The following is a 12,226-nucleotide window of genomic DNA, read 5'->3' on the forward strand; positions in this document are numbered from 1 at the left end:
CTCCTTTCTCATCAGTAAAATGGATGGAACTCCTCTGCTGCCACTTCCAGCAATGTCTCCTCTCTACTTCCTCCCGACTCACCTCTCACTTGTACTTGGACACTCTTTTGCTGTAACCTTACAGCAGTAAGGTAAGGGGACATCTATTCACCTAAATAAATAGAAAGAAAAGGAATATCCCCCCCCCCCCCCCTTCTCTCTGTCCAAGTCATCCCAAGGACTATAAAATAACTTTATGCTGCTTACACGGACACTTACAACCCTACTTTGTGGATTTTTGCACATTGTTTGCATGTTTATTGGCACTTGCACTTTATATATTTTATTATCACAATGCAGCACTTTATATGATATTAGTTTATATGAATTTTTTTTTGAGCTGTATATAAAATTATTTCTGGTTGGTAATTTCTTTTGATCACAGAGATTTATATTTATTGCATTTGTGCACTTTTTTCACTAATATCAGTCTACTTATATAGATAGGTAGTGAATGGTATAATACTCTTATGACCTTTTTTTACTTCTGTGTTTATTGAATTTCAATTAGCCTCAGTTCTGACACATTATCTTTGCACCTTATAAACATCCCCTCCCTCCCCTTCCTTTTTCTTCCCTTTATTCCCTCTAGCTTCTTCTGTTTACCCCATCCTCTTTTCTTCCTTTTTTCTGCGCAGCACTATTTCATATTATAGTTTTACTTTTTGGTTTGAATAACTCTTTCCAGTGCATGCAGCAACATCCTCCCCTATCCACCTAAGTGGCTAGCACAGAGATACCTCTATTTGATTTTAAAGGAATGATTTGATATTTTTGTAAAAATGAATGGATACATGAATGCTATATTAACATACTATGAGTACCATATAGAGTACCATCATCCAGAAGTTGTAATTTAGAAGGAGGAAGCTTGAATGGAAATACCGGGTAGTCACTCACACCAACCCCATACGTAGTTCCATTCAGCCATATAATAAATTGGACTATACCGGTACTTGATAATGGACAAAAATGAATGAAATTTAAAATCAATATAATTTTAATAAAGATATAAAACAAAACAATAATAGAATATCACCTGAAAAGTACAATAATATGCACATCCCAGTTAGAGTATTCCTGGCGGATTCTCCACATGAAGCATTCAAACATAAAGGTGCACAAAATTTCCTCGACTAGTTTTGCGGGAAAAGGCCCGCTTCTTCAGGAGGATATCTACCGTATATACTCGAGTATAGGCCGACCCGAATATAAGCCGAGGCCCCCAATTTACCCCCAAAAAAACTGGCAAACTTATTGACTCGTGTATAAGCCGAGGGTGAGACATGCCTGTCCATCCCTGTGTGTGTGTCCGTCCATCCCTGTGTGTCCGTCCATCCCTGTGTGTCCGTCCATCCCTGTGTGTCCGTCCATCCATCCCTGTGTGTGTGTGTGTCCATCCATCCATCCATCCCTGTGTGTGTGTGTCTCCATCCATCCATCCATCCATCCCTGTGTGTGTGTGTCTCCATCCATCCATCCCTGTGTGTGTGGGTCTCCATCCATCCATCCATCCCTGTGTGTGTGTGTATCCATCCATCCCTGTGTGTGTGTGTGTGTGTCTCCATGTGTGTGTGTGTGTGTGTCCAGCCTACCTGTGTCCCGAGCCTTTGTCCCGAGCCTCCGTCCCGTGCCTTGCCTCCTTGCCTCCGTCCCGTGCCGTGCCTTGCCGCCGTGCCTTGCCTCCGTCCCGTGTCGTGCCTTGCCTTGCCTTGCCTCCGTCCCGTCCCGTGCCGTGCCGTGCCTTGCCTTGCCTTGCCTTGCCTCCGTCCCGTGCCCTCTTCGTCGGCGCCTCGGCGGCCATTGTAAAATTCAAAAGCCTCCGCCTTCGCCTGTGATAGGCGGAACACTGAATTTCCCAGCAGCCTGTGTTCCGCCTATCACGGACATCGTATCATCCTCGTCCGTAGTACGAGGATGATACGATGTCCGTGATAGGCGGAACACAGGCTGCTGGGAAATTCAGTGTTCCGCCTATCACAGGCGAAGGCGGAGCCGGAGGCGCGGCTTTTGAATTATAGAATGGCCGCTGTCTGTCTGCTCGACACGCTGATCGAGCGGGCAGACAGCGATGACTCGAGTATAAGCCGAGGGGGGCACTTTCAGCCTCAAAAAAGAGGCTGAAAATCTCGGCTTATACTCGAGTATATACGGTATATAAAAATATCTTAAACATTAGATAATACATACATAAAGAGATAACTGAGCAAATTAATTGTCATAAAATTATTCATTTCACATAAATAAATTCCTTATGTATTTAGAAAGGAGATCAGCTCACCCCAATTCAAGGAACAGGCTGCAGGCAGGGAGATCCATAAAGTCCCCCCACGGTGAACATGGGGGATTGGTAAAAGCCGGCTCTAGTAGATAAGGTTATAATAAATTACAAAATTAAATAATGAGTTTACCTTTTATATAAAGAAAAAAAAAAGGGGGGGGGGGAACCTCATGGTGGTAAATCAGTGAAGTGAGGGGAAAAAGAAAAAGGTAGCGTTGCCTTAGGACCTAAGACGATGAATCACGAGGACCAAACTAAAATATAGTCCAAGTGACTACATATCGTCCTAGGAATGTGAAAAAGTGACTGAACCACAAGGGGCTTACAGAATAAAAATGAAAAATATGTAGGGGAATATAGGAATCCAACCATCAAAATCATTTGTCCTCGAAGTAGTCTTTCCAAACCCCAGGGGGTGGGAATTGGGATCAAACGATCTTACAGAGAGAAACCTTGTGCATCGAACGACTCAATGCCACCCTACCACCGGGCCTTAATGAGACAATTTCCTATAAACCTTTTTTATAGCAGGTGGCGTTTAATATGCCACCCTCCTCCTCTTCCCCCCCCCAAACCCCTTTCCCTCCCCTCCTCCCCCCCCTTTCTTTCTCCCCTCCTGTTTTTTTTCTCCCCTTTTTTTTTTTCCCTTTTATTCATTTTTATGGCTACCTGAATAATTCTCTGGTCGACATATCCTTTTGGGGTACTATATCCCCTTGTTACATAATTTTTTTATATATAAAAGATATATATATATATATATATATATATATATATATATATATATATATATATATATATATATATATTTCCATTCAAGCTTCCTCCTTCTAAATGAATGCTATATTGGTACAGGGGATCTGGAAAAAAAAAAAAAAAAAAAAAAGGTAAACAAAGGAGAACTTATCCTTTAACATCTGTTAGCAGAAAAGGGTACATACATATGTTTTTTTTTTTCATACACTATATTTGTTTTTTTAGGACTGTGAAGGCCTGCCTTGATCTCTTAGTTAACTGGTTGCACAGTTACATCGACAACCAAGATGCTGGAAGTAGGGCTTTTTGTGATGTTACATCCCATGGACCATTTTATGCTGTTTGCCAGGCAGTTTTTTATACGGTGATCTTTCGGCATAAGCAGCTTCTAGATGGAAACTTGCGGATAGGTACTACAAATCTCTGTATTTTCAGTTGTTCTTTCATGTAATGTTATATACAGTAAGGGCAGCTCACACATCAAGACATGACCTGTTAAACTTTAAATTTGTCTTGAAATTATATATAGTTCCTCACATGGTTAGTACAGTGGCTCTGACCGGAGCTGACAGTTTATTTTTTGTTCAAGCTGCTGGATTGCACAAAAAAAAAGTAGTTTGTACCCGGCTTTATACTCTAAAGCCAGTCATAGATGGTGTGATTTTCTTTCCTGCAGCCGTGGATTCCCCCCTGTCAACACTGACTGTGTGAATCGCTCTGTTGTATTCTCCCAGTGGGAGGGGGGTTAACTGCGCCAGAGAACACACAGTGATAATTGTCAGTGGCTATAATCACGTAAAAAATCTGACAGGCTGGTTTGTACCCAAGTTAATCGATCAACTTGGGTACAATCAGCCTGCCTATATGTGGTTCGAATCTCGGCTAGTCCCTGCTAAACCTTCCAAGATTCGAACTATGGCCGGATTAACACCTTTTGCAGTAATCACATCCTGGGCTATAATGGGGAGGAGCATACGGGGAACAAACATATTAAGACCAGATCTGATTGTTCGTTCGTCTCTTGTTTGCCCTTTCTTAGTCTATATCCTCTCCAAAAAAAATAGACAGAGCAATTGATTTTTATAACAAACCATAATCCAAATCCTAGCAACTTTCCAAAACATTGGCTTCGTTAGGAGAAGTAAAAGGGTCCAACATGATAATTGTTGTGCACACCAAGCAAAAATTATCACTGATGCATCTTGGGGTCCACAACTGGTTAAACTATTGGAGTAAAATCATCTTACAAGTATAATTAAAATAACACAATACCTTTAAATGCTAAATCTATACCCAGCTTGCATAGGGTAATTAAGGATATTCTTAAAGCGGGAGTCCGCCGGGACTCCGCGTTTTTTTTTTTTTTTAAAAGCCAGCAGCTACAAATACTGCAGCTGCTGACTTTTAAAATAGTAACACTTACCTGTCCAGCGCGCCCGCGATGTCGGCACCCGAAGCCGATCTCTAGATCGTCTCTCGAGTGCTGCCGCCGCCATCTTGGGTATAGGAATCAGGAAATGGAGCCTTTCGGCTTCATTTCCCGGTTCCCTACTGCGCATGCGCGAGTCGCGCTGTGCAATAAGGACGGTCCCCACTGCCTCTGGGATCTGTGCGTTTCCCAGCAGGCAGCGGGGCACTTGCAGAAAGGGGCGGGCACTTGCTGAAAGGGGCATAATCTACACCCCTTTCCGCAGAGAGCTATCCCGGAAGTGGGTGCAGATACCTGTACTGTACAGGTATCTGCACCCCCCTCCCCCCTGAAAGGTGCCAATTGTGGCGTCGGAGGGGGGGAGGGTTCCGATGAGCGGAAGGTCCACTTTAGGGTGGACCTCCGTTTTAATGTATTCCTGATGATCTGCCAGACCTGTACTCAATTCCTAAAACCTGCCATTCAAACCTGCTCATTGAAGTTTTTGTTTCAATATGTTTATTGAAGGTTTTCAATACAAAACAAACAGAATTCTCATCAATACAGCTAAGTATTACATCTAGTACAGTGCACAATTGAGTAATTCACCAGTCATTTCTTAAAATACTCTGTCGGTGGCAACTAAATTCCTACAGCCAAAGACTCTGGAGCACACATGACATTGAAGTCTTTATGGACCTCACTTTGTGCACTGGTCCAAATAATTTGGTGGTGGTGGGGTTATGGTGTGGTGGTGTTTTTCAGGGGTTGGCCAGTGAAGGGAACTCGTAAGGCATCAGCATACCAAGAAATTATGACAATTTCATGCTCCCAACTTTGTGGGAACAGTTTGGGGATGGCCCCTTCCTGTTCCAACATGACTGCGCATCAGTGCACAAAGCAAGGTCCATAAAGACATGAATGAGCAAGTTTGGGGTGGAGGAACTTCACTGTCCTGCACAATCCTGACCTCAACCCGATAGAACACCTTAGGGATGAATTTGAGTGGAGACTGCGAGCCTTCCAACATCAGTGCCTAACCTCACCAATGCGCTTCTGGAAGAATGGTCACACGGACTAAGACTGGGATGCTGTTAAAGTATATGTGCATGTAAAGGCAGGTGTCCCAATACTTTTGACAATAGAGTTTATTTCCATATGGTTGTAAAGGCAGAAGGTTTTTTGTTATCTTTATGCATTAAGATAAAAATCCCCAGGTGCAGCAACCCCCCTAAAACTTACCTGAGGTCCCTCTCTGTCCAGTGAGTCCTTTTGGCCTCAGTTTGTCCTCAGTTTTTTCGCCAGTGTCTAAGGTGTTGGGCATGTGTAAGGATATGTGTACTGAGCTCCACGGGCAGTAATCCTTTGATGAGAGCCAGCCATCCTGACCGGATCCATTCTGATGTCTCCGTAATGGATTAAATGAACGATACCCGGGCCTCGTCATCTGAAGACACAAGGTTTTGCTTGCGATTGCTTTTAAGTTGGGCCCTGGGATCTAGTACTTTTTGGTAGTGAAGCCAAATAAAAGTTTACTGGCAGGGTCTTCTCGCAGGTCCAGGATTGCAGGATTACCTGAGTGGACCCCTGTTCCTGAAGTTTTCCTTTCAAGGTCTCGGAGCCTACCGTGAAGGGCGAAGATTGGGTTTTTTATCTCTGATAAAACCTTGCGGTGAGGAAAGGTAGGGGAGATTTTCTGCAAGGAATCTCTCCTTCCATGTATTTATGTTGTTATGTCATGTCTGTGTCACCACTGGAGGCTGTATTGAGCACTCACCATTCTGACGCAGGAAACAGCAGAAGCTTTCACTCTCCTCTCTGTTTCAAGCCAGCTCAGACCCTCGGGTATGAAGGGGGGGGGGTCTGATCACTTCCTGGGCCCCCAGATTGGCAATTTCGATCTATTTGAATGCCAGCCAGCTGCATCTTTTTCTTAAAAAGAAAAAGGAAAAAAAAACATTTTTTGGGCAAGTAGCGGCCGCTCGCCGAGCGGAGGATTTAACCCCCTGCCGCCGCCTGCCATGATGCCGGTGATCACACGGAAGATTCGCTTCCCTGTTTGAAACAGGAAGGGGGACGTTTTCACGCGGGGAGCATGGCTAAACACGTGTAGGAAGTAGTTAGAGCTCTGCAAGAGAAGCTACTGCCTGGCGATGGAGGGACAGAGCAGAGTGGTTGCTGGTCAGGTTTGGTGACACAGGCATTTTCCTTTTGGCAACATGGTACTGTAGAGCTAGGACTAATAGCGGTTATTGTACTGTACTATATCTTAGCAAGTGAAACATTCTTTTTCTGGTACTGCCTCTGCTTTGTACTGTAAGCTATGAGTGACAAAGGGACCAGGAACCCCTCTAAGGGTTCTAAGGGGTTAATGGTATACAACAAACTAAAAACCCTTCCAAATGAATGTCTGTCTTCCTCCCCCGAGAGGTAAAAAGAAAAATATGGCCAGTCAGATGAAGCCGTTAAAGGTAGAACACTTCTGTCCCTGTGTATTACATATAAACAGGTTTTTCTTCTACCATTTAAAAGATTATTGCTATGATGTCTCTCCATAGTAGGACTAAACATAGCAGATTCCCATCTAGTCCTCTGGGCCCTTTTGTTGAGGTGCAGGAGGCTGGAGATCAGGTAGATCTTCCCAAATATTGGAAGATACTTATTTTTCCTCTTCAGAGGATCCTAACAGGGAGGGAGTAGCCGCACAAGTCAGGTGTTTGTCTACTCCCTTACTCGATCCAGAGACCAGATTGGGTTAACCCTTTACCCTTAACCCTTTTGTTGCCTGCTACCGGCTCTTGAGGTATCTACCTCTAATATGGTTCATTTGAACCTCCCTCACCTGGGGATGTTTTTTTTTTTCTATTCATACATAACTTATATATTCTGAATGAGAACATTTCTATGAAAGTAATGGGAGGTTCTAGCTATTAATACTGCATCACCTCAGTGAGCAGAGTCTCACATGTCCAGTGGATAATGCACTGATGTTAAAGGATCCAGCAAGTTAAGGTTGGATTTTCCTTTTAAAAGACGAGATGTCTTTTGCAGTTCTGGCTGCAATTGGAGTAGCTCAGTCCATTAACCCTTTAACGCCTGCTCCACTTTTGTGGTGGAGCACATTTTGAGTCATGCCAATGCATTGGAATATGAACTCCAAGGGGTTAAGGAACAAGTGTGAGATACCTGAAAGTTCTGCCTGATCAGCAGGCCCGGCAAGGGGCTGGTGTATTTGACGCACTGTGAAAAAGGAATCCGGTAGAATTGGCGCTATACCTTTAAATTTATATATTTATGGGGGGCGTGGCCGGCCAGTGCGGAAGATGGACGCTTAAGAACTGAGCTCCGTCGTGAGGGGAAATAACGGAATGTTTAGGATCCGAACGAGACCGTAATTCCGTCCGAAAACACTACTAAATAGCGAACGGACATCCCGTGTAACGATGTCACGAAAAAGAACGGGTGAATACCGACCGAAAAAACTTACTACACTAATGTACGCTCCCGAAGAGCAGGTCAGTGAAACCCAAAATGGCGCCGACGGCACCTCAGCGCCTCAGAAACATTACACAGCGCTCTCCTCAGAACAACAGGAGACTACAATTAAAGGGGAATTACCTAAATCCCCTACTCATAATACTAATACTGACTCTATGTTAAATAGTCCAGCCAGAGCAAAAATGAGGATGGACACATTAATACCACAGCCAAACTCACAATTACTACAGCCCCAGGCTTCTAATTCTCCACAAATCACCCAGGCCTTACAATCTCCTATGGAATCATTCCCCACATCTGGACAACCAGTTATAGACACTACATTAAAGGAAATGCTAATTTCGCTACATTCCTCATTAGTCTCAGATTTGTCAAACCTTTTCCATAAATTGAGTACCGAAGTAAGCTCATTAGACAATAGAATCTTTACTGTGGAAAGGGGAATGACAGAATGTTCACATACAGTAAATGATCTTATTGATGCTTATGATGAGGTAAAAGAAGAACAGGAATGGGTCCGCAATAAATTGGCAGATTTGGAAGACCGTTCAAGACGTAACAATATCAAATTAAGAGGTGTCCCTGAAAGTATTTCTACATCAGATCTGCCCAAATATGCAAAAGACTTAATTCGCATGATTTTACCAGATATCACCCCAAGAGACTTAATAATTGACAGAATTCACAGAATTGCAAAGCCACAGCACTTGGCAGCTTCAGTACCAAGAGATATACTTATGAGGATTCATTTTTTTCATGTAAAAGAAAAAATGATGTATGAAGCTAGATCTAAAGGTCCACTCCCACGCCCATTTGAAGGAATACAAATATTCCCTGATCTCTCCAAGCACACACTACAATTAAGGAGAGACCTGAATCCTATAACCAAAAGTATGCATAATCATAAAATCCTATATAAATGGAGATATCCTGCCACATTGCTCATTACTAAAAATGGATCGACACATGTCATTAATGATCTTCAAAAAGGCATCAAGCTTCTAAGAGATTGGGGGATAATTCTAGATCTTCCCAAGACAACTGATCCTTCTTCATCAAAACGTATACCTCTGCTACATCAACGCAATCCGGATGCCCGAAAACTTCAACCAATGGAAATATCCAGCTCTTAAATGATCCATTTACATCGTTTATAAATACCCCCTCATGGAAAACATCTCTTTCTTCCGTTTCACCGGCATTAACTGTTTCCTCCAACAGCGGTTTTAGCTGTACCAGCTCATATTTGTGTTTATCACACACCGCCAAATTTTTGTTATATCTGTGATTGATAAGATTACAACTCATTGTTGCTATTTTGTGTGTTTTTTTTTTTGTTTTTTTTTTACTATTGACTGTTCTAGTAAAGTTTTCATTCCAGGTTCATTATTCACTAATACATATTTGTATATTGGTCAAATCAACTTTCTACAACGCCGTATCTTGATCATTCTTCCACGATCCACCTACTGCCTACTAACTGTAAGTGATACCCTTTCCCATTTATTATTCTCATTCATTGCAAGTACCATGCCAATTAAAATATTATCCCTAAACGTTAGAGGACTTAATCATCCGGTCAAGAGACAATCCCTTTGGCATTCAGCAAAAAAATTTGACAGCGATATTCTTTGTATTCAAGAGACACATTTAACTCCTACATCATCTTCCCTATGCCGTAATAACAAATTCCCCCATATTTTTCATTCTACCTTCACTACTAAAAAAAGAGGAGTGCTAATAGCAATAAGCAAAGACATTGACTTTACTTCACTACAGGAAATATATGATCCTAATGGTCGCTTCATTATTCTAATCTGCAAAATTAATGGAACTATATATACAATTCTCAATCTTTATGCTCCTAATTCACATCAAGCAACTTTCCTTAAGAAAATCTTCACCAAAGTCAACAAGATAAAACAAGGTCTTCTTCTTGTTTGTGGAGATTTCAATCTAGTTGCAGATATTTATATGGATACTACCTCAGCGGCCAAAAGAAACCCATCTCCTTTGAACCAACTACTAACCTCATTTGATTTGTATGATGTGTGGAGATGTTACCATGGAACAGAGAAGGACTATACATATTTTTCCCCCCATCATAAATCCTATTCCAGACTTGATATGTTACTTGCTGATAAATACTTGTTACAAAATGTTAGCTCATCTATTATCCACGCCATGACATGGTCTGATCATAATCCAATATCTATTACCATTGATGATACCTCCCCCAAACGTAACTCCTTCCTATGGAGAGCTAATAATTACATACTACAACATCCAGTATATTCTATAGAAATCGCTAACCACTTGAAACAATATTTTGAACTAAATGTTGGATCAGTATCGGACGATGCCATGGTATGGAATGCACATAAAGCAGTTATTAGAGGTATTATTATAAAACTTTGTTCGGTTTACAAAAAGAAAAGAACTCAACAAATTGACTCCCTTACCTCCCAAATCGCCAAATTAGAATCTGAACACAAATCTTCCTCACAATCCAATACCCTAGCTCAACTAATGCAGCTCAGACAGGAACTTAGATCTCTCCTTTTACACAAATATGAGTATATGCAACGTAAATTTAAAGCCACATCATATTTCACAGCTAATAAAGCTGGTAAAAAATTGGCTCAACGTCTTAAAGGTATACAAACTAAATCTAAAATCCACTATCTTTTCCATCCACACTCAAAAGACAAACTATCTAATCCACAAGATATAGCGAATGCTTTTAGTGATTATTATAGTGATCTCTATAACCTACGTACAGATAATTCCACCCACCAACCATCTCCAGAAGAAATTGATAAGTTTCTTAATCAGGTTAACCTACCTACCCTAACTGAATCCCAATTAAACTACTTAAATACACCATTTTCTACCACAGAAATCCTTGCAACTATTGCATCATTACCAAACAACAAAGCTCCAGGTCCAGATGGTCTTTCGGGGGAATATTTTAAACAATTCTCCACATATCTGACTCCCCACTTAACGAAATTCCTCAACAAAGCTGCATTATCTTCTACTTTCCCTAAAGAATCATTATCAGCAATTATTGTTACAATTCCGAAACCTGGAAAAGATCCAACCTCACCCCAAAATTTCAGACCAATCTCCCTACTTAACCTAGACCTAAAAATTTATGCTAAAACTATAGCTAGACGTCTAGTATCCATTGTGCCTGACCTAATACACAAAGATCAATCTGGCTTCATTAAGGGAAGACAGGCCCCTGATGCAACACGGAGAATGATAGATTTAATTCACTTTGCAGAATCAACTGGAACGCCTTCTCTGCTTCTTTCTTTAGATGCAGAGAAGGCGTTTGATCGGGTACAGTGGACATATCTACAAAAAGTTCTATCAAAATTTGGATTTAAAGACTATATATACGGAGCTATTATGGCATTATATACACAACCATCAGCTCAAGTATTTTCCGCCAACATGCTTTCTCAACCATTTCAAATATCAAATGGCACACGCCAAGGCTGCCCATTATCACCTCTAATCTTTGATTTAGCAATAGAACCCTTAGCCGAACATATCCGCAAAGATTCTAAGATTACGGGAATAAACTTGGGTTCCACCTCTCATAAAATTAGTCTTTTTGCGGATGATATAATACTTATATTAACAAATCCTACCTCCTCACTAGCCGCAGTATGCGAAACATTAGATTGGTTTAGCCGAGTATCCTTTTACAAAATTAATACAACAAAATCTCATATATTAGACATAAAACTTAATGCTACCACCAGAAACCTCCTGCAAGCTCAATATCCATTTACTTGGTCTGAAGATAATATTTCTTATTTGGATATACAACTCACTAGATCCACAAAACATCTTTTTAAATCAAACTATAAACCATTGCTGAATAAATTACGTACAGAATCCATGAAGATTACTAAATTGGAACTTTCATGGACTGGTAGATTAGCAGCGTTCAAAATGATGCACTTACCTCAAATACTTTACCTATTCAGAACTCTACCAATCCCCATTCCCAAATATTTCTTTACATCCCTACAAAGGCTACTCAATCAATGTATTTGGTATGGAACAAAACCTAGATGTGCTCATTCCAAATTAAGAAATCACAAATTGGCGGGTGGGTCAGGCTCTATTGATTTCGAAGATTACTATATAGCAGCAATAATTGATCAATCTAAAGAATGGTTCCAAAACCCTCCAAGTAAACTCTGGAGTAACATCAAACATACCTT

At 41.2% G+C, this 12,226-nt stretch overlaps 1 protein-coding gene across 8 annotated transcripts in view; it reads left to right on the top strand.

Moving 5' to 3' along the window:
• The window catches only part of RRN3 (RNA polymerase I transcription factor RRN3), an 863,266-nt gene that overhangs the window by 713,410 nt on the left and 137,630 nt on the right, over positions 1 to 12,226 (top strand). For all 8 annotated transcript variants that reach the window (XM_077448886.1, XM_077448888.1, XM_077448892.1 and 5 more), the window contains one exon: positions 3,302 to 3,486. In XM_077448886.1, the coding sequence (XP_077305012.1) occupies positions 3,302 to 3,486 (185 nt within the window). The remainder of the gene's footprint in view (positions 1 to 3,301; positions 3,487 to 12,226) is intronic.

Source organism: Lithobates pipiens, unplaced genomic scaffold (assembly GCF_037356315.1).
Source record: "Lithobates pipiens isolate NorthernLeopardFrog02 unplaced genomic scaffold, aLitPip1_a1.2 Scaffold_22, whole genome shotgun sequence".
Lineage (NCBI taxonomy): Eukaryota > Metazoa > Chordata > Amphibia > Anura > Ranidae > Lithobates > Lithobates pipiens.